The sequence below is a fragment of the Emys orbicularis genome, chromosome 5 (genome assembly GCF_028017835.1).
Source record: "Emys orbicularis isolate rEmyOrb1 chromosome 5, rEmyOrb1.hap1, whole genome shotgun sequence".
Lineage (NCBI taxonomy): Eukaryota > Metazoa > Chordata > Testudines > Emydidae > Emys > Emys orbicularis.
The window spans coordinates 114,564,129-114,585,347 of record NC_088687.1 but is presented as its reverse complement, the minus strand read 5'-3'; the positions used below and the strand labels follow the sequence as shown (position 1 = coordinate 114,585,347).

Below are 21,219 nucleotides of genomic sequence, written 5' to 3'. Positions count from 1 at the left end.
AAATCTGGGGTTTAGGCACCTAAGTTCCTTTGTGGATCCAGGCCTTCTGTTACAAATTCACATTGTTCCATTTTAAATTCTTTCCCCACATGTCTCCCAGTGCAGAGATAGCAGGTAAGTTGTAAAATCAAATGAAAGAAAAAGGAAACAGTGAAGGAAGAAGAGATAGGATAAGTGAGATGACAAATGTGTCCTCTGTAGGACCTGCTTTCCGTCAAGGATAAAAAGAAAGGTAAAGAAACAAAATATTTATAAAGGGTTCTCTAGGATGGGGAGCCTGCCTTTTCGTACAGTCTCTGGAGATTGAACGAGTTCAAATTCAGTCTTTTAATGTTACCTCCAAAAAATACAGTATTTTATTAATTTCAAATTAAACTTTTGGAGAAAGTGCTTATTACATATGGAGAAACCCTCCCCTTGGAATATTAAGGAGCTCAGTAAAACACAAATATTAGTCTGGAAACTCAAAGTAAAGCTTACACAAAGAAAACATCCACGCTTTGGAAGAAATGGAACTGTTCATCCAAACAACCTTCAGTTAGCACCTACCATCCTTCAGCTCTGCAGATGCCTTACGGACAATGCCAAACATGAGGATGTTTTGGTAAGGATTCTAAAAAGTTTGCAGCTTGCAGCTGTCAACACTCTAAATTCACTTTATTTGGATAGTTTGCCTATAGAGTTGAGGAGCTCTTGGAGCTGCGCAGAGCCAGGGCAGGCAGGGAGCCTGCCTTAGCCCTGCTGCGCCGCCGACTGGACTTTTAAACAGCCTGTCAACCCTAGCTTCCCCCTGCACTGGGGCGAGCCAGCACTCGCGGCTCCAGTCCTGCGGGGGAGCGCCGAGTCTTGGGGCTTCTGGCCCGTGGCGCCAAGACTTGCTGTGGTCCGGATGAAATTAAGCAATGGGTCGGATCTGGTCCGTGAACTGTAGGTTCCCCACGCCTGGTTTAAGGCACTGCTCAGGCAGGGCCGGCTCTAGGTTTTTTGCCGCCCCAAGCAAAAAAAATTTTGGCTGTTCCCCGTCCCAGCCCTGGGCTCCTCGCCGGACCCCCCTGCTGCCCCAGCCCTGGGCTCTTCCCCCCCACCCACACCCCCTGCCACCCCAGCTCTGGGCTCCCTCATTCCCCCCCACCATTGCCCCACACACACACCTCCTGCTGCCCCAGCCCTGGGCTCTCTCCCCCCCCCACCTGCACCCTCCTTCCGCTGCAGCCCTGGGTCACTGGTAACTCGCTCCCACGGCAGGTCATTCAGCAGGAATTTTAGATGTGCACAGAACACAGACAGGATTGATTCCCATATGGTTACAGAACTGCAGTAAAGTGGAACAATTTTCAGCTTGTGTGACTGGAGGATATCTGGATGCATATTATAAGACTGTCCTACATAAATGAAGAAAAGTTGAGGTGCCTTGATTATTCTTTTGTTCCTCTCTTTCTTTCTATGGGGAATTTGCCAATGCAATATCACTATCTTCCTTTTAAACAAACAAACAAACAAAAAAGGCAATGGCTGTTGAAAATAGCAATTCCAGTCCTAATAACCACTGGGAAGCATTTCTTGCTCAATTTTATCCTACTTTTTCTACAGCAAGTTACTGTGGATCAGTATATTTGCTTTGGGAGAAATGAAGTAACAGCTGCCCAAACTGAGCTTGAGCACTCCTGAATTTTGAGGTGTTCAAATCTGGAAAGCAGGTGCTGGGGGAGGGGAGGGGACTGTGGCTCTGCGGGGGAGCATGGCAGCATGTATGCCGCAGTGTGTCTGGCACTGCGTGGAGCCAGACATGCTGGTCTGAGTGGCACGGTAAGGGGGCTGGGGGGTTGGATGGGGTGGAGGTTCGGGGGGGGGCAGTCAGGGGCAGGGAGAAGGGGGTGTTAGATGGGTCGGGGTTGGGGGGGGCAGTCAGGAGACAGGCAGCGGTTGGATAGGCATGGGAGTCCCGGGAGTTTGTCAGGGGACAGGTAGGGGGTGGGGTCCTAGGGGGGAAGTTGGGGGGGTCTCAGGAGGGGGCAGTTGGGGACAAGGAGAAGGGAGGTTTAGATAGGGGGTGGGATCCTGGGGGGCAGTTAGGGGCAGGGGTCCCGGGAGGGGGTAATCAGGGGACAGGGAGCCGGAGGAGTTGGATGGGTTGGGGTTTCTGTGGGGGGCAGTCGGAGGGAGTGGATGGGGGCAGGGTGGGGCTACCCTCCCTCCCCGTGGAGTGTCCTATTTTTTGAATGTTAAAATATGGTATCCCTACCCTTCCCAGTGCAGCTCTCCATTCACTGCAGCATGAGGTCTCAGCTACCTCACTCCCTCCCCCTTTCCTGTTGGTAGTGGCCAAGGGAATGCTGGGAAATGTAGTTCTTTCCCTGCTCCAGGGCTGGCTCTATAGGCAGGGAGCTAACCAAGGAACTACAGCTCCCAGGGTCCCCTGTTGGTTCTCAGCTCCCATGCTGGATCCCTGCCGCCCCTGCAAATGGGCTGCCCCAAGCAGGTGCTTGCTTTGCTGGTGCCTAGAGCCGCCCCTGTGCTCAGGGAACTCACCAGTGTCCAGATGTAACAAACATGATTACGGTGGTACCCTCCCCCCTCCCCCTTTGACAGCTTTGGCAATCTGCACCAAGTGGTAGGGGTGTGGAACAGTTTTTATAATGGGAGTGCTGAGAGCCATTGAACCAAACTTTGCTGGAAAAACCACTTCAAGCCCGGGGGTGAGGCAGCACCCCCCACACCCTTCGTTCCAGCAGCGCCTATGCCGCCAGAGGGGCACGTCGGCTCTTCGTTCACTAGAAACCAGCGCACCACCTGCCGTGCCCATAGGCTGTGTCAAATCTAGCTGCAACCCCACCCGCCCGCGGTCCACACTGTTCCCCGCCCAGGCGGCTGTTCCTACGACTGTACCCCCCCCCCCGCCAGACTCGCCCTCTCCCGGCTGTTCCTACTACTGCACTCCCTCCCCCAGCTGTTCCGACTTCCTGGGCAGCTCACCCGCTCCCGGCTGTTCCTACGACTGCACTACTCCCCTCGGCTGTTCCCACTACTACACGGCCCGCTAGTCCGAACTCTCCCGGCTGTTCCTACGACTACGCGGTCGCCCGCCCTCCCCCGGCTGTTTTTGCTAGTGCCTCCTCCCCCTTCCTGCTTTTCGCTCTCCGACCGGAATCCTCGCGAGACTGCTCAGGGCGCTCGGGACCGATTTGAATTAGGTAACGGCAGCAGCGCGGCAGCTGTGGCCGGTACGCGAGGCCCGGAGCGGGGCTGACACGGACCGACGCGATAGATCCGCGCTTCCCAGCTCGGGGCCCGGCAGGTAAGAGGCGCCCGCTCCCCGGGGTGTGTGTGTGTGTTACTGCCTGAAAAACTCCCTTGTGTCCCCTACTCCCGCGTCCTGGTCCGCGCCCGCGAGTCCCCGGGGTCTCGCAGCTGCTGCCGCCGCCCCTTCCTTCCGCACGGGCGGAGCGGCGCTGGGCTGGGGGCAGGCTCCTGCATCCGGCACAGCGCCCCCCCGCCCCTCCGTGGGTATGTGTGGGGCGGGTCAGCCGAAACTACTTGGCGAACTCGACACAAATTTACAAAGACTTTGGTGGAACTTTTTTTTTTTTTTTTTTTTTTGCGCGTAACTCTTTGCTGCAAACAGCGGCCCCCCCGACCCCCGCTCTGCTGGCAGCTCGAGCCGCTTGGCCCGAGTGGTCCGTGGACATGAGCAGGGCTGCGCGGGTCTTCTGGGCCCTGCAGCGATCCCGTAATGATCCCAGTGCCCCTGGTAAATGACGCGCTCGTATCTCCCCAGCAATGGGAGCGGAGAAGAAGCTGCTGCAAATCAAAGATGCGTTCGAGATGGCTCAGAAACCTCATCAGAACCATGCAAAGCTAGTGGCAGCTTTGAAGCGTACCTACAATCAGGTGAATATTCTCCTAGGGATTGTCCACAGGAGAACAGAGGTGTGGGGGACACATTTTAAAATGCTAATTGAACTAAGGGCCATCACCAACCTCCACACTTTCCATTCTACCTGCAACTTGTGCTTCTTCTGTGTGGCCTACTGGATAGAGCACTGGACTCAGGACAACTGGGGTCTAGTCCCAGCTTTGCCACTGGCCTGCTGGGTGACCATGGGCAAGTCACTTCCCTGCCCCATGCCTCGGTTTCCTCATCTGTAAAATGGGGATAATACTGACTCTCTTTATAAAACATTCTGAGCTATGTGGATGAAAAACAAACTAGGTATTATTATTATTTGACTTTTGCTTTCTCTAACATGCATAGCAGCATGTACATTTAAAAAACCTAAAAGCAAAGCTCTATCAAAAAACAGTACACTGCACTGCACACACAATTCTTCCCCAGGGAAGAAGATGAGAGAGAGCATGAACTACATATGACCGATATCACTCAAGTTGTCTAATGCACTATTGGAAAGTACTCGGGCACTACAGAGATTAAGTGGTATAAGAACCTCTATAGACTGGTGTAGACACATCAAGTTGTAGTTTTAACGTTTTAGCTTCTTGAGCTGAACTTACAGGGGAGCCTAGAGTTCAAACTATGGCATAAATCGTGACAGCTCAATTACTAAGCAGGACATTTTGCTGAAAGCACATTATGCAGTGGATCTGTGCTTACTGTTTTAGACCTATAAAGACCTAAGTGGGAGCTGCCTATCTGAAACACCACCTCTTTTCTTTTCTGTGATAATGTCATGGAAAGATTGTTAACGTTCTGTGTTTGATATATTTCAGCTGAAGGATAAGATGATTTTTCATGAGGAGTTTGTTCATTACCTTAAGTATCCTATGATAATCTACAAGCGGGAACCAGCAGTGGAACAAGTGATAAATTTTGCAGCTAAGTTTGTTACTTCATTTGATCAGCTGGAGAAAGAAGATGGTAATGAGGAAGAAGAAGAAAACTCACTTCTGAGTTATTTGTTTAATTTTCTGCTTGAGGTACCATGACAACATTTATCAAATTATTAATGTGATGGTGAAATCTCCATGTAAGGGAAAATCTTGGCATTGTAATGTACTTACCAAGTGAACACTATATAAATCTAAGGCCTGGTCTAAACTTAAGTTTTACCGGCATAGGTAGGTTAGGGGAGTAATTTTTTTTTTAATTATTATTATTTTTGCCTGATGTAGCTATGCCAGTAAAAGCCCCAGTGCAAATGCACTCAGATCTGTATAAAAGTTCTTATACAAGTATCGTTTATGCCAATTCCCCAAATAGGCATAAACTATATTAATATAAGCACTGCCATACAGATATTTTATGTCTGCACTAGGAGAGTTTTGCTGGCTGAAGTATACCAGTGTAGTTAAACCAGCAAAACTTTCTAATGTAGATCTTGCCTAAATAGTGCATTCATTATTGTACTATTTTATTACTATTTTAATTAAATTTAAGTTCCAATAACAAGAAATCACAAATAGAAGTATGTTTGCTTTTGAAATTGGTAGCTTCAGGAAACTAAAAAACTTTTGTTTTTTTGGGAGGGGACTGTCCATGTGACTGTTGGTCAATCAAAATTGGTAATACTAAAACAAAATGATTTCCCCCCCACGTTTTCAAAGAACAATCAGGCTCTTTGTATTCAATTTTGGTTCATTGGGGGCTGTGAGGAAGCACATTATAGTTAGTGTTGTATTATACTTATTAGGAAAGACTTGTTCTTTTGTAGCTTAAGGCCCAAATCCTGCAAAGACTTGGCTTAATTTGACTACCATGGCTCACAATAGTAAAGTTAAGCATATGTATAAGTCTTTGTAGATATACAGTCTAAATTGTGATTTGTTGGCTCCAGAGTAAAAATGTGTATTTGTTGTGTACCCACAGTATTAAGTAGCTATACATCATTATCTATGTGTGATGTAAAAATGAGGGAAAGTTATACATGATGTATAACTTGTTTGTTATGTTGTAATTGTGGTCAAAATCATAACCCTTTGGCCACTGTCTTGATAACTTTTGTTTTTAGTCTCACAGTGCGAACAGCCATGCTGTTAGACTTCGAGTGTGCCAGCTTGTTAATAAGCTTTTGGGAAGTATGCCAGAAAATGCCCAGATTGATGATGATCTCTTTGATAAAATTAATGAAGCCATGCTAATTAGACTGAGGGATAAGATTCCAAATGTGAGACTCCAAGCTGTACTGGCATTGGCTAGACTTCAGGATCCCAATGATGAGAACTGTCCTGTGGTTAATGGTGTGTTTGTATACTTTTTATAATCTTTTCTTTTAGTAAGCACAGTTGACTTAATCTCTTCTAAAATTTTCTTTGTAAGTATTGACTAAACCTGAAATACTATACAAAAATGTAGCTGATTTGTTTATTAATTCTATCAATGCAATAGTGTGTGTGTGTGTGTGTGTGTGTGTGTGTGTGTGTGTGTGTTTTTTATATATATATGAGAGAGTGAATATATATAAATAGGATAGAAAACCTTTGAATAAGTAAATTTTAAATGTTACAGAACATATTAAACTAGTTAACCTAGTTAGTTAACTAGTTTTAATTTATTTTTTATTTTTATTTTAACCTAGTAGCATAAAGCGCCATATAGTAAAACACAAATCAAAATAAAGGTGTTAGCCCAATAGATTGCCAACCAAAAGGTCAAACCAAGTAGCCCTCAGTAATATTGCACGGTCAAATAACAGGCATTTTAAATGCCCCCAAAAGGACGAGAGAAATGAGATTAACAGATAAAGTAATGCAAAGTAAAAAATCAGGATAAACCTGCCAAAACAAGTGGGCTTTTTGTTGTGCCTGAAGTCAGCTGGTGAAGATTGCAATCCTTGTATATGGGAGAGTTCCACAATCAAAGACCCTGAACTGAAAGTTCTGCTTGAGGCTTGGTCTTGAGGGAAGCTGAGGGCTGGGACCCTTAACTGACACAAAAGGTCATTGCTTGTTATAGTTAGGGCTTAGAATGTTCTACAAAGTACCTACAGCATAAGGGTTATACAGAGAGAATTTTTAATTGATTTGAACTATTTCTCACGTTGTGTTTGTAGGCATCTCGTAAATGGGTTTTATTTTATTATGATATGAATATTTTTTAAGAAACACAGTGCTAATGACTGATATTTTCTTTTCAGTTTACAATGCTTTGCTTGAAAATGATTCAAGTTCAGAAGTGAGGCGTGCAGTGTTGTCATGTATTGCCCCATCAGCTAAGACTTTGCCAAAAATTGTAGGCCGCACTATGGATATAAAAGAGGCTGTCAGGAAACTGGCATATGAGGTAAACAGGTCTCTTAATTTCAGTTTCAAGACTTTAAGAGATGTAGTATATGTTTTTATAAAGCTTACAAGGTATTTCCAGTAAGAAAAGTAGCTAAAATGGTTAGTATGTTCAGTTACCAGAAAAGTCACTGCATAAGAGAGTGATACATTAAAGGAATCTTTCAAGTAGCATCTCCTGAACCTTTAGAAAAAGTAGTCAGTTTTTTCCTTCATGATATAACCTTCATGGAGCGCCATTGTAAAAAGTAGCGTGTGGTAGAGTACATGGGCTCTAGAGCCTAGCTCTTCAGGAACAGAAAGCATATAGTCCATCTCCTTACTACTTATTAGTCTCTCTCTACCCATCAGCAGGTGTGGCTGTGAATCAAACTTTATATCTGTATATATAGATATTGTTTCCTAAAACCTGGCTGTTGGTGTGGTATTTATTTGGAGTGCTTTTTGTACTATTGTAATATGAATGACTAGTAATATTATTGTGGTGGCACCCACATGTGCTAGGTTCTGTAAAACACAAAAGAGAAAACGCTTCCTGTCTCAAAGAGCTTACAGTCTGAAGGAAAAGAAACTATCACATACAAGCAAAATATTTGGGATGATGACTAACAAATGTTAATTATATCTTAAATAGTTTCTGTCTTATAGAGTCCCTCAATAATCTAAATTGTTTTTGGACTGAATCCTCATATTGGTGGACTTGGAAGAAAAAAAAATGGGTTTAAGTAATGTAGCAGTCTTGTTTCTATCATTACAGACAGGTTTGGCTTCTCTGTTTAGTGATTTAAATGGAAAGTCATTCTTAATCAGAGTGTTACTTGTGAATCTTTTCCCTTAAGCCAGGAAGGAAAGAAGACTTAAGCTCCAATTCTGCACTGGGAGCTAAGCAGAGCTGTGTTGAAGAAAAATGAAGTGTGTGTGTGTGTGTGTGTGTGTGTGTGTGTGTGTGTGAGGAGGAGGGGGGAGCGCAAGTGAGGGGTGAAGGGGCGGTCTGGCTGCTCAGTTATATTAAGGATCATAGATATCAGTGCCTTATTAGTGTGTCTAGGATTATGGCAAGAGGGCTGACTTAGAGTTGCTGTGGAAACAATAAATCACTGGTTCTCAAACTTTTGTACTGGTGACCCCTTTCACATAGCAAGCCTCTGAGTGCGACCCCCTATTATAAATTAAAAACACATTTTTATATATTTAACATTATAAATGCTAGAGGCAAAACAGGGTTTGGGGTGGAAGCGGACAGCTTGCACCCCCTGTAATAACCTCGTGACCCCCTGAAGGGTCCCGACCCCCAGTTTGAGAACCCCTGCAATAAATTAATTTTCTAACTTTGTGTGTTTAAATTCTTAAATATCCTGTTAGGGTTTTTAGCATTCAGAACCATAATGAGAGCTTGAGGTGTTGAATTTCAAGTTGCTGGATGTAATTTGTAGACATGCATTTGATAGTCAAATACCAACGTCTGCTTAATTTTTTTTTAAGGTTTTGGCAGAAAAAGTTCACATGAGAGCTTTGTCCATAGCTCAGAGAGTAAAACTATTGCAGCAAGGACTTAATGACAGATCTGGTGAGAGAACTATTTGAATTTCAGAGTGTGTTTTGGCTTATAGGATGTCCATTCCTTTCTTAAATGTTTATTTTTCAGGTATTTAAAAAAATACTCTAAAAGAAAATGTGGAAGATATAGTATAAAAGTAATATAAAGGCAGAGCACTACGGGCTGTAGGTACATAATAGAGTTCAGTTAGGTAATAGAGGATTTCGGGGAGTCATACAGCATTACAATTTTTTTTATATGTGTAAAATGTGAACAGTTTTGTATTGTGATTTTTGCTAGGTTTGTTTAGGGTTGCCAGGCGTCCAGTTTCGACCGGAACGCCTGTTTGAAAAAGGACCCTGGCAGCTCCGGTCAGCACTGCCGACTGGGCTGTTAATAGTCCGGTTGCATGTAGGCAGGCTCCCTACCCAGCTCCATGCAGTTCCTGGAAGCGGTGACATGTCCCTCTGGCTCCTAGGTGCAGGGGCAGCCAGGGAAGCACCACTTTCTGCCCCCGCCTGGAGTGCCGGCTCCGTAGCTCCCATGGACCGGGAACGTGGCCAATGGGAGCTGTGGGGGTGGCACCTGTGGCCGGGGCAGCGCATGGAGCCACCTGGCTGCCCCTATGCCTAGGAGCCAGGGGGACATGTCGCCGCTTCCGGGAGCCGCCTGAGGTGAGCGCCACCCGAAGCCCACATCCCCTCCCACGCCCCAAAACCCTGCCCAGCTTGGAGCCCTCTCCCACTCCCAAACTCCCTCTTGAAGTCTGCAACCCAACCCCCCGCCCCAGCTCAGAGCCCCCTCTCACACTCCAAACCCCTTGTCCCCAGCCTGGAGCCACTTCCTTCACTCCAAACCCCTTGTCCCCAGCCTCACCCCCTCCCACACCCCGAACCCCTGGCCCAGCCCAGAGCCCCCTCCAGCACCGCAAACTCCTCATTCCCAGTCCCACCCAGAGCTCGCACTCCAAACTCCTCCCCCAGCCCGGAGAAAATGAGTGAATGAGTTGAGGGTGGGGGAGAGCGAGCGATGGAGGGAGGGGGGATGGAGTGAGCGGGGGCGAGGTGTCTGAGAAGAGGTGTGGCAAGGTAAGGGTGTTTGGTTTTCTGCAAAGAGAAAGTTGGAAACCCTAGTTTTTCTAGATGTATTGAACAGAGTAAACTCAGTCCATAACTTTACCAAACGTTACACTCTAGATAGGTCATTAGATCCGATGCTAAATTCAGAAGAGCAGTTCTGCAATCCTTGTTTATCTAGCTATAGGTAGGACTTCTCAGCATTTCTCAAATTAATAGGAAGGTCTAGGTATGTACCACAAGTAGGTCTGTATGGACACAGATTTAAAAAAGAAGTTACTTTATGGTAATTGTGGTTCTTCAAGCTGTTTTATCCTTGTCTCATGAGTATCTCTCTATCCCCACTACTTTGGAGTTCATTTCTTTTGGTGTTTGGAATGTATGAGGGAAGCAAGAGGTTGGGGCTGTTCTGCTGTATGTCATCTCATGTGGGGGAGAAGAAGCACAGAAACATGCAAAACACAAGCATGGCCAGCAGAACATGCTGGTCAAGAGATTGTAATCTCACACACATGCTGTTTGTGCACACCACAAGTGGGATCCACACAGACAAAACGTCTAGAAGGACTACAGTTCTCATAATAACATAAGAATTGCCATACTGGATCAGACCCAGGGTCCATTTTGCCCAGTATCTTGTCTTCTGACAATAGCTGGCCCAGATGCTTCACAGGGAATGAACAGAACAGCGCAGTCAGAGGTTTAGGGACACCCAGACCATGGGGTAACATGACCATCTTGACTAATAGCGATTGGTGGATCTGTCCACCGTTCCTTACAGTAATAATGTAAGTAGCTGCTCCTTTTCTACAGTAGTACCATATCAATTTTTGTTTCCTTATGGTCTTCATAATAATAATATTATTTATTATTCATGTATGCATTAGTTTCTAAGAACCCCGGAGTACCAAAAGTACATGGGAAATGTACTTAATCCTGTGAATATAGATTCAATTCTTCTATGAATAGATGCTGTTAAGGAGGTGGTGCAGAAGAAACTTCTTCAAGCCTGGTTACGGTTGACTGAGGGGGATGTCCTAGAATTGCTTCACCGGTTGGATGTAGAAAACTGCCCCAAAGTGGCTGTCTCAGTGCTTAATGCCATGTTTTCGTTATCTCCACTTAGTGACTTAGTTCAAAACTGCAAAAACCTTGATAACAGGTATGTAAATCAGCCCTGTGTATCTAAAAGATTAACATTTTTTTGTTCAACTTTCAGCATGGGATTTCAGTTTATTGGGGCCTTTTTAATGGGAAAGGAGAAACTGTTCTATGTGCTGGGAAGTGAAGTCAGTGAACATCATGGTGATTATTATACTTTTGACCATCTTTAATGTCTGTCTTCTTCTTTTTTTTTTTTTAATTGTTATTTAAAAGGGCCAATTTCACAAAGTTTAAAACATTTGAGCCAAATCAGCTGGGAGAATTTAAATAGAAAAATTTCAGTGATAATTAGAAAGTGTTTAAGAACGTGTAACTACGTGCCCGAAAAGCCACAATCCCACTATTGAGAGAGAAGGCTACACTGGTTAACAAAAAGCCTGACTTAGAGGGGAAGTTCAAGCAGCAATACAAAATAATATACAGCAAAAGGAAAAAAGGGGAAGTTGATAGCAATGAATGTATAGTAGAAACTAGAAATTGTAGAAAATTCATAAGGGAAGCAAAAGGTCACAAGGATAACGCTATAGCCAGCAGAGTTAAGGACCATAAGGAGGAGGAGGGTTTTTTTTTTTTTTTTAAAGTATTGTGAACAAAACTAACCTTAACAATGGTAATTGTCCTTACTCAATGGAAGTGGCAGAATTGTCAATAGTGCAGAAGAGTTAGGACTGTTTAATAAATTGTTCTGTTTTTCTCCCCAAATGCAAATCATGTCATATTCAATGAGGATGAAATACTTTCATTCCAATAGTAGCTTAGGAGGATATTAAACAGCAGCAACTAAAGTTAGATGTTTTTAAATCAGCAGCTCTGGATAACTTGCATCCAAGAGTTTTAAAAGAGCTGGCTGAGGAGTTATCTGGATTGCTAATGCGGGGGGTCACCTATATATATTGGGGTTGCATTATTGAAAAGGGCAATGGATACCGAAACGACGTATACAGGGGAATTTTTCCCCATAAGAAATAATGGAATGGGGGGAGGGGGGATGCATTCACAACATCATCACACTCGCCTATGACAATGCTCTTTTCGCCTAAACTGTACCTTTTTACAATGACCGGTTATACAGTACACATTTTACACACAAAACATTGTATAAAATAATATAGAACCCTACTAACACTGTTCAAACACACAGAATATTTTAATACAGTAATAAAGTATAAAAGTGTCAATTACATTAAACTTAGGTAGGAGTGGTGGCTAAGTTTTCATGTGCTGGCTTTTCCGTGGCTGGCTTTTTGGTTGCAGAGGTCTTAAAAAAGGATTTTATCGACGTCTGCTCTCCTGCGTGAATCTTTGAACGATAGATCTCCCTGAAGCAAGCCACTGCATTATTGAGAGCTCTGGAGACTTTGGCAGACTGTTCACCTGGTCCATAGGCTGCAGCAATGATGTCGTGTTGGGTGGCAAAAATAGGACGTTCAAGCAGGGAGCTTCATAGTCTAATTTGTGGGTACTTGCATTATCCAGCAGAAGGAGAATCTTAAAGGACAAATTTTCCTTCTGACAGTAAGCCTTACATTCAGGGACAGTATGGTCTACAAACCGCTCATGGAAAATATTGCGTGTCATCCAGGCCTTTCTGTTCGACTTCCTAATCACAGGGAGATGAGACTTGACGTAGCCCCTCATTGCTTTTGGATTTTCACTGTGGTAGACAAGCAAGGGCTTCAACTTGTAATTGCCTTCTGCATTTCCCTCAGGCAGAAGGGTTAAGCGGTCTTTTGAGGCTTTGAATCCAGGAGCAGTCTTCTTGTCATGAGAAATATAAGTCCTCGTTGGCATCTTCTTTCAGTAAAGGCCCGTCTTGTCGATGTTAAAAACCTGTTTTGGAGAGTAGCCACCTTCTGAAACAATTGTGTTTAGCTGCATTGGAAACATTTCAGCTGCTGCTTTATCTGCACTAGCCGCTTTTCCTGTGAATTTTACATTATGTAGATTGGCATGCTTCTGAAATCTGTGGAACCACCCACGACTAGCATTGAAGGTCTCCTTTTCTGCTGTTGAGCTCTCCCTCTCTCTTTCCTTTAAATCGTTATACAGGTCTGTCGCATCTTACGTGCATTTAACATGCGCAATTTCAACTTTACGCGGTCGGCAAAAACAAAAACAAAAAAAGAGAAAAACAACAATTTTAATACTATACCTGTAGTGCGGGCGATTTCGCCCGCCATTGAACTCAATAGGGTTTTGGCTATACGCGGTTTTCGCTTTTACGCGCTAACCGCGGAACGGAACCCCCGCGTAAGATGAGACAGACCTGTACAGGCTTTTGGCCTTCTCCTGAAACAAGCTTAAACTCACAGGCTTTTTCTTTTCATGGAGGTTATCAGTCCAATCAACCAGCAAACATTCAATTGTCTCCATTGTACTGATTCTCTGTTTCATTATCTTCATTGATGACAATTTTGTAGCACTTCTAGCGCTTTTACGAATTCGATCAGCACTCTTAAAAATTGAGCGTACTGTCGAAGCAGGCAAACCAAGAATACGAGCAACGTTGGCTGCACGCTCGCCTCTTTCAATACGCTTTATAACATCTAATTTCACTTTTAATGTTACACTCTGACGTTCTCTTAGACACAGACCCACTCTTAACACTTTGAATGCGTTTTGCACTCATGATGGGTACTGTACCACCACTTAATCTTAGCATTTATGAAGCACTGTTCAAAGGGCTATACGGAATGTTATCAGATTACTTTTCACAGCAGCCCTGTGGAGCAGGCAGTTATGTACCACTATCCCCATATGACCGTGGAAGGAGCACTACTTGGGAGGTATACAGGACAGTACTGTATAGGGCCGCCCCGCCTCTTCCTGCCCCCCTCCACTCCCACCCCGCCTCATCCCACCCAGTTCCACCCTCTCCTCCGAGCACCCCATCCCCGCTCCTCCCCCTTCTCCCTGCGCCTCCTGAACACGCCTAACATCTGATCGGTGGCAGGCAGGAGGCACTGGGAGGGAGGGGAATGGACACAAGTACAGTACTGTACTGTACCATAAGGGGAACGTGTTCCAATTCATGTCGGTCCCGATCCGTGCAAACGACAGATATGTGGATCAGGACCAACGTGAATCGGAACATGTTTTCCTGTTGATGAGTGATGGATATCCGAAACAACGGATAAAGGGGAGACTTACACCGGGGACCCCCTGTGTGGATTTTTTAAAAATTATTATTTTTAATAAGTCTTGGAACATTGGGGAAGTCCCAGAGGACTGGAAAAAAGTGAATGTGACAATATTTAAAAGGGTAAACGGGATGACGAATAATTTACTCTGACCTTCGGCGAAATAATGACGTGACTGATAAGGGACTCAATGTAATAAAGAATTAAAAGAGGATAATGTTAATGCCAATCAACATGGGTTTATGGAAAATAGATTTTGCCAAACTAATTTGATATCATTTTTTGATGAGATTACAAGATTGGTTGATAAAGGTGGTAATGCTGATGCAATATACGTAGACTTCTATAAGGCATTTGGCTTGGTACTGCCAGGCATTTTGATTAAGAAACTGCAACAGTACAAAAAATTGGCTAACTGATAAGTTTCAAAATTAGACAAGGTGGGTTAGGTTAGGATTACTATATTTCAGGTTCCCAAAAAGAAGACACTGTCGGAGCAGGGGGAGAACTGGGAGAGGGTAAAATTGGAGGTGCTTGTGGGGGTACTCACTGGAGGTGGGTAGGCAGTGTTGCTCCCTGTCACACTGGTGGGTGGGTGGCACAAGCCCAGGATGCAGTAACAGCTGCCAGACAGTGCTTTCTTGTGGGACCCTCTCCCCAAGACTGAAAGCTGGAGCCTGGGGGGGTGGGATCCAGCAGCTGTGGCTTGCAGGGGAATGGACCAATCAGATGCTGGGGAGGGACCAATCCGGGCTCTTTCTGACCTGCAGCTTCTCTGGTCTTTAAAAACTCGTACACGTCCTGTTGTTTGAAAACAGAGAAAAAAGATTTTAAAAAGGGTATGTCCGGAAAACCCAGATGTATGGTAATCCTAGGTAAGATAATATCTTTTATTGGACTAACTTCTGTTGGTGAGAAAGACGAGCTTTCAAGCTTATACAGAGTTCTTCTTCAAGTCTGGGAAATGTAGTGAGATGGTCACAGCTAAATACAATGTGGAACCTCAAGATGTAATTGTAAACAGAATCATCACTGAGCTGGTATCTATAATGGGCTACTGCAGGGATCAGTTCTTGTCCCGATGCTATTTAATATTTCTGTCAATAACCTGGAAGAAAACAAAATAATGACTGATTATATAAAAAGGGGGAGTGGTAAATAATGAAGAGGACAAGTCACTGATACTGTGTGATCTGGATTGCTTGGTTTGGTGGCTGCAAGCAGATGATCTAGGAATAAAGGATGTAGGCCATACAGTACTTACAAGATGGGGGGGACTCTATCCTGGAAAGCAGTGAAACTGAAAAGGACTTGGAGACTAACAAATTTATTTGGGCATAAGCTTTCGTGGGCTAAAACCCACTTCATCAGTACTGTTATATACATCTTCCTACTGTATTTTCCACGTCATGCATCTGATGAAGTGGGTTTTAGCCCATGAAAGCTTATGCCCAAATAAATTTGTTAGTCTCTAAGGTGCCACAAGTACTCCTGTTCTTTTTGCGGATACAGACTAATACGACTGCTACTCTGACACCATGCACCCCTAGTCATCCTCAATCTTTCCCTTGCCAAGATACACAGCTGCATATCTGCTCCATACTTTGCTTCCAAAAGTATCATGGGATTAACTCTGACTGCCCAGTGTAGATGGAATTCTGCACAGACAGAGACAATATAACTATCATTTATTATGTGCTAATTGCCATCAGTGTACACAGCATTTATAGCATTCTCAGCAACGTATCAAATGGGATCATAAATTGCCAGCAGTGGGTATTAAAATCATAATTACACACGTTTAGTGTTGAGTTCAATATTTTAAAGAATATATTTTGAAATGTTCTTATGCAAAAAGATATTTGTTTTGGATAGAAAAATTACAGTATATCTATGGGCATCTACAGAAGAATTCTCTATTTTTGTTGAATAATATCAGAAAGGAATATTGAACAGATCAACATTAAATGAAACAAATTGTACATGTTTGTTTTTAATCAAAAATACTGGAAAACCAAGAAGCTCTAAGGATGATTTTCATTAATTCATAAAATACCACTCTGAAACCTGAAAAAGACTTGGCAGTTATGTTGTATAATCAGCTAAATGTGAAGTCCCGGTGCAATGCTGTGGCTAAAAGGACTATTGTGGTCCTTGACCCTATAAACTGGACTATAGAGTTTGAGTGGGGAAGTTATATGTGTAGGACCCATGTATCTTGAAAGATGCATTATGGGGGTGAGGAATGTTGATCATCGTAGCAGTGGAGCAGCTTTTGCATCTGTTGTTCTGACAGGGTCTGGTGCTGCTTTGATTTGGTATGCCCTGGTCTATGGGGATCTTGCTTCTGATGATGAGCTTGGAGAGGTTGGGGGGTTGTTTGAAGGCCAGAAAGTGGGGTTCAGGAAAGATGTCTGCGTCCTGAAAGAAATATCTCCACTGCAACAATGATCAACACCCTTCACAACACACCTTTCAAGAGCCATGGGTCCTACACATGCCTATACAACATGTGGTGTATCTCATCCAGTGCACTAAATGTCCGAATAACTACTATGTGGGTGAAACCAGACAATCACTACGCTCTTGAATGAACTCAGACAGGAAAATGATAAAAGACAAAAACACCCTATCACCTGTGGGTGAGCATTTTTCACAAAGTGATCATTCTGTATCTGACCTCTCAGTCCTCATTCTCAAAGGAAACCTACACAACACTTTAAAAAGACGAGTGTGGGATCTTAAATCCATAATTTAGCTAGACACGAAAAATCCTGGACTGAACAGAGACACTGGATTTATGGCTTGTTACAACAATTTTTAACCCACTAACACCCCCGCCTTTTGTGCACCCCTCTGACTGGTGACTTAACACATATTTCAAGGGACCATTCAAGGTGAACTACTTAAACTAAACCATCTTTCATCTTGTATTTAGGTGCGACACTGAGTACCTTTCCCAAACCTGAAGAAGTTGGTCCAATAAAAGATATTATCTCACCCACCTTCTCTGTCTTTTAGGTTTCTAATATTTTTAACTGATCTGAACAGGTATGTGTGTGTATTTATTTCTCTTTATTTTTAGGAAATTGATTCCAGTGGAAGATCTAACTGCTGAGAGTGCTTTATATTGGAGATCCCTTTGTGAGTATCTAAAATCAAAAGGGGAAGAAGGTGAAGCTTTGATGGAGCAGATTTTATCAGAACCTGCCACATATTCAGATTATCTGTTGAGGTAATTATATTTAAAAATGTATAATTACCACTAATATAGGAAAAACTGCTGAGAATATTTGTAATGGGTGGTCTGCACTACAGATTTAGGTCAGTTTACATCAACCTAACTCTGTAAGTGTAAGTGTCTATCCTAAAACGTATAGTACAGATTACGTCAATTTAACTCTGTAAGTGTCTATACTAAAACGTAGCTCCCTCTGATGTAAATCACCCACTACATTGACTTAATTCCACCGCCGCAACAGGTGTAATGCCTACGTCGATATTATAGATATACTTAGGGCGACCCAATGTCTACTCCTGGGGGGAATTCTGTGCCACTGTGTGTGTGCATAATTAATGAGCCGCACGTATTTTTAATTTTTTGCGCCATATAATCACACCAGTTTCAATTATTTTTGGTCATTTATTTCAAAATACCTGTCAGCAAGTATGTCCATAACAATATGGGCAACAAAAAAAGATTCAGGAAATGTTTTTTGACAAATAGATTCCTTACTAGGCATATGAATACAGACCTTTGAGTAATAATTCATTTAAACTACAATACAGTTTTCCTACACCCCTTCCTTAGCAACAGTGCAAAGGCTTGGAGGGAGTAAGGTATAATGGAGGAGCTGAGGGAGAAGGAAGTAATTGCTAGGAGTCTGGGAGTGAATCTGGAGGGGTTTTTTGTGTGTGCGGGGGGAGGGAAGTATAGAGCAGGCTTTTATTGTGGGGAGGAAAGGATTGTTAGGGAGTTGGGAAGCCTCCCCTAGGCAGACTCTAACCATAGGCACATCTGTCTCATCCCCATCTCTCTCTGCACCTTCTTCCCCCAGGGCCCATGTGTCCCTGCACCCCACTCCCATTCAGCCCTGGCTCAATGCTGTCACCCCACTAGCTCCTGTACTCTCACTCCAGTCTGTCCCTCCGACTAGCCCTTCTGAACCCGTCTAGGTGACCATCCAGCAGCCCTGTGTGCCCTTCTCTGTCTGTGCCCCCCCCTGTAACGAGGCCTTCGCTTGCCCTCGCAACAAATCAGCCAGAGACCCCTGCTGAGTGCAATCACCAGTGCTTTTTATTTTCAGTGTCAGCTCCCACCACCTTCTATTTACAGTCTGCTCCAAACCAGCAACCTGGGGGACAGCTAGCTTCTCCAGCCAGCAGGGATGCACAGCCTTTGGCTCCTCCCTTTCCTTTCTCTCCCCCCCCCCCCCCCTTCACTTCCTTCCAGCCAGCCTTATATAGCTCCCTGGATAATGAGGCCCGCAGGTGCTTCTCTTCTAGCAATTTGGCGTGGTCTACTCAGGCAGCCCCAATTAATACTTCTTAATTGGAGCTGGGCTAACGGGGCCTGGCTCAGGATCTCCTGGCCAGCACCCTGTTACCCCCCATATACTGTTCTCCCTCACCTGGCCCTGCAAGCATGTTGCTGTGAGAAAAGCAGCCTTTGCTCTCTTCCTCTCCATGGCTGACTGCTACAGCTTGTAAGCCATCTGTCCTCTTTTCTGGTGCCACAGCAGCCCCTGGTAGGCGAAAGGAGTAATTGCAGCGCCTCTCCATCAGCATGAAGTATTCTGTGGAGAAAAAAAATCTATGGGAGACGTGTGCATGCACAGAATTTCCCCAGGAGTAAATTAAACATCTTTAAACATTCCAGAAAAACCTTATTAAAAGGTTTCATAGTCAAAGACTCAGAAATTAGGAAATGCCAGATTTAGGGTTTCTGTGCAACCTCAGTTTTGTCCCTCTGTGCGTATGCATTATGACAGTCTTTACTTACTTGATCACATACTAATTTTTCCACAAGACCCCTGCTTCTTTCAGTGCACAAGATGGAATGTGATCTGGGATGTGTGGTGAATTAGGCTGTTGTCTGTAGGACCCCTGCCTCATTTGTTGCAGAAATTGACAACTGTGTGGTAAATGAGGCAGGGAACTTCAGAAAGAGAGAGGATGCTGCTAACATGCTTTATGAACTTTATAGATGTCAGTCTATTAAATGTATTCATATTTATAAAAGCACTAATCCAGTATGGTGGGTGTAAAATGATGACATGTACATTTTAATTTAAGAGGCCATAAAGGACTTTTTCCTTCCTTCCTGACAATGTTCTTCAAACCCTTTCTCTCTTCTCCCCACCAGGAAAAGACTGGAATAAGATAATCTAGGCTTTGAGACACAGGACGGGGAGTGAGTTCCACAGTTACAGATCCTTCACAGAGAGACCCTTTTAATTTAAATGATTTAGGTCCCAAAGGGGTAACTTTAAATTTCGCCAAGAAATTAGCAGCCAGTACAGATCATGGAGCACAGGTGCTTTTGGCATGAAATTGCTTAATAAGCAGGGAGCTGCATTTTGCAATGGTTTCAGGTTTGGAATGGTCCCCATGGAACGCAATCAGAAAAATAAGTTGCACGCTCTTCTTTTACATCTTGTGTTATAATTTGTGCAGCTGTTGGTTTAAAGTGTCCTCCCACCCTTTCACTACTCCCTGATCTTATTAGTATGGGTTTTGGAAAACCTAAACTACAGCACATGGGCGACACGTGAGCCCCTCCTTCAGGGAGGCTAGCTGTGTGGCCCAGACCCTTGCACCCAAGGTCCTACTCCTTGTCCACTGGAGCCCCAAGTGGCCACCCCCCCCCACAGCCAAAGGAGCCCTGGCCGAACTGTCCCAGGCCCCTGGCCGGCACCAGCACTGGGCCGCTGGGCCACCTCAGTGCTGGGCTGCCGGCCCCCAGCACCATTCCACCCCTAGCACCAGGCCTCCAGATGACAGCAGAGCTGAGTTCCTTCTTGGGCACTGGCATGGGGGAGAGGGCAGAGCAGGGGTTGGCTTGTGGGGGGGTTAGCCTTCCCTGGCCTATTATACCGGCCACCTATGCTACAACATGTTAAATCTGTTGTGAATTGTTTTAAAATATAACTTTAGTGTGGACTATGCTGCCCTTATCCATGCTCTAAGCTCTCACTTGTGAAGGTCTGTAACTGAATGACCCCAAATGCGTCCCCAAATGAGTACAAAGCTGCAAACAATTTTAAAAATGTTTGTCTTCCTCTTTTTGTAATGTCTGTAAGAGATGGAAAATCTTTTAACTGAATCACAATTTCTTCAGAAGTGTTTTCTTTGTAATGGTTGTTCTTCAGGCTAAAAATATTTTATCCTTGATTTTTTTTCACAATTTTTAAAAGTTTTTGAGGGGAAAAAATGGTTCAGACATTTGAGTTTGAGGAAAGTGTGTATTGCAGGATGGGGAGACACCCCATTATAAAGAAATTCTTTCAATTATTTTCTTTAGTAGAGCTAGCACTGAAATGATTAGATTTAGGAAGTTTAAGACTTAGTATTTGGCATAAAAATAGCCTTTACTGAAAAATGCCTGAGTGTTCTGGAAAAAATGTTGAAAATCACACTTTGTGACCTATACTATACATCAAGTTTTCTTTTGACGCTAAGGAATGCTCTGCAGAACATGTGTGCATAGCCAAGGAATAAAAATGTAGAGAAGCACGGGTAGAGAAGAAAGTCAGGAAATGACCGAGGATACGTTTCTCCTTGTGAATATGGACTACCCATCTTTGCCAGCAAATTTTAAGTGTTACTCTGTGGTGTTTTGTTAGAATGGCCTACTGGGTACTTCTCATATAAATTACTTTCTTAGACTCGGTATATCTGGTATGCAGTATTCAATGCTATAGTTATACTAAAACTTTTTTTTTTTTTTTAAATTGCTCATTTATTTGAGAAATGGTGCATGTGTATTTAAAGATGGTTATGCCTACACATAAGGCAGAATTAAGCTTGCATATGCAAAATAAACTTTTGTCATTTTCTGACTCTAACA

The 21,219-nt window shown here is 43.9% G+C and overlaps 1 protein-coding gene across 1 annotated transcript in view; it reads left to right on the top strand.

Moving 5' to 3' along the window:
- The first annotated feature begins 3,246 nt into the window (after positions 1-3,246).
- The window catches only part of NCAPG (non-SMC condensin I complex subunit G), a 40,366-nt gene continuing 22,393 nt past the window's right edge, over positions 3,247-21,219 (top strand). Inside the window, exons 1-8 of the mRNA XM_065405116.1 lie at positions 3,247-3,295; positions 3,776-3,888; positions 4,726-4,932; positions 5,964-6,192; positions 7,089-7,234; positions 8,716-8,800; positions 10,816-11,008; positions 17,236-17,385. Coding sequence (XP_065261188.1) covers positions 3,778-3,888; positions 4,726-4,932; positions 5,964-6,192; positions 7,089-7,234; positions 8,716-8,800; positions 10,816-11,008; positions 17,236-17,385 — 1,121 coding nt within the window. The 5' untranslated portion in view covers positions 3,247-3,295; positions 3,776-3,777. The remainder of the gene's footprint in view (positions 3,296-3,775; positions 3,889-4,725; positions 4,933-5,963; positions 6,193-7,088; positions 7,235-8,715; positions 8,801-10,815; positions 11,009-17,235; positions 17,386-21,219) is intronic.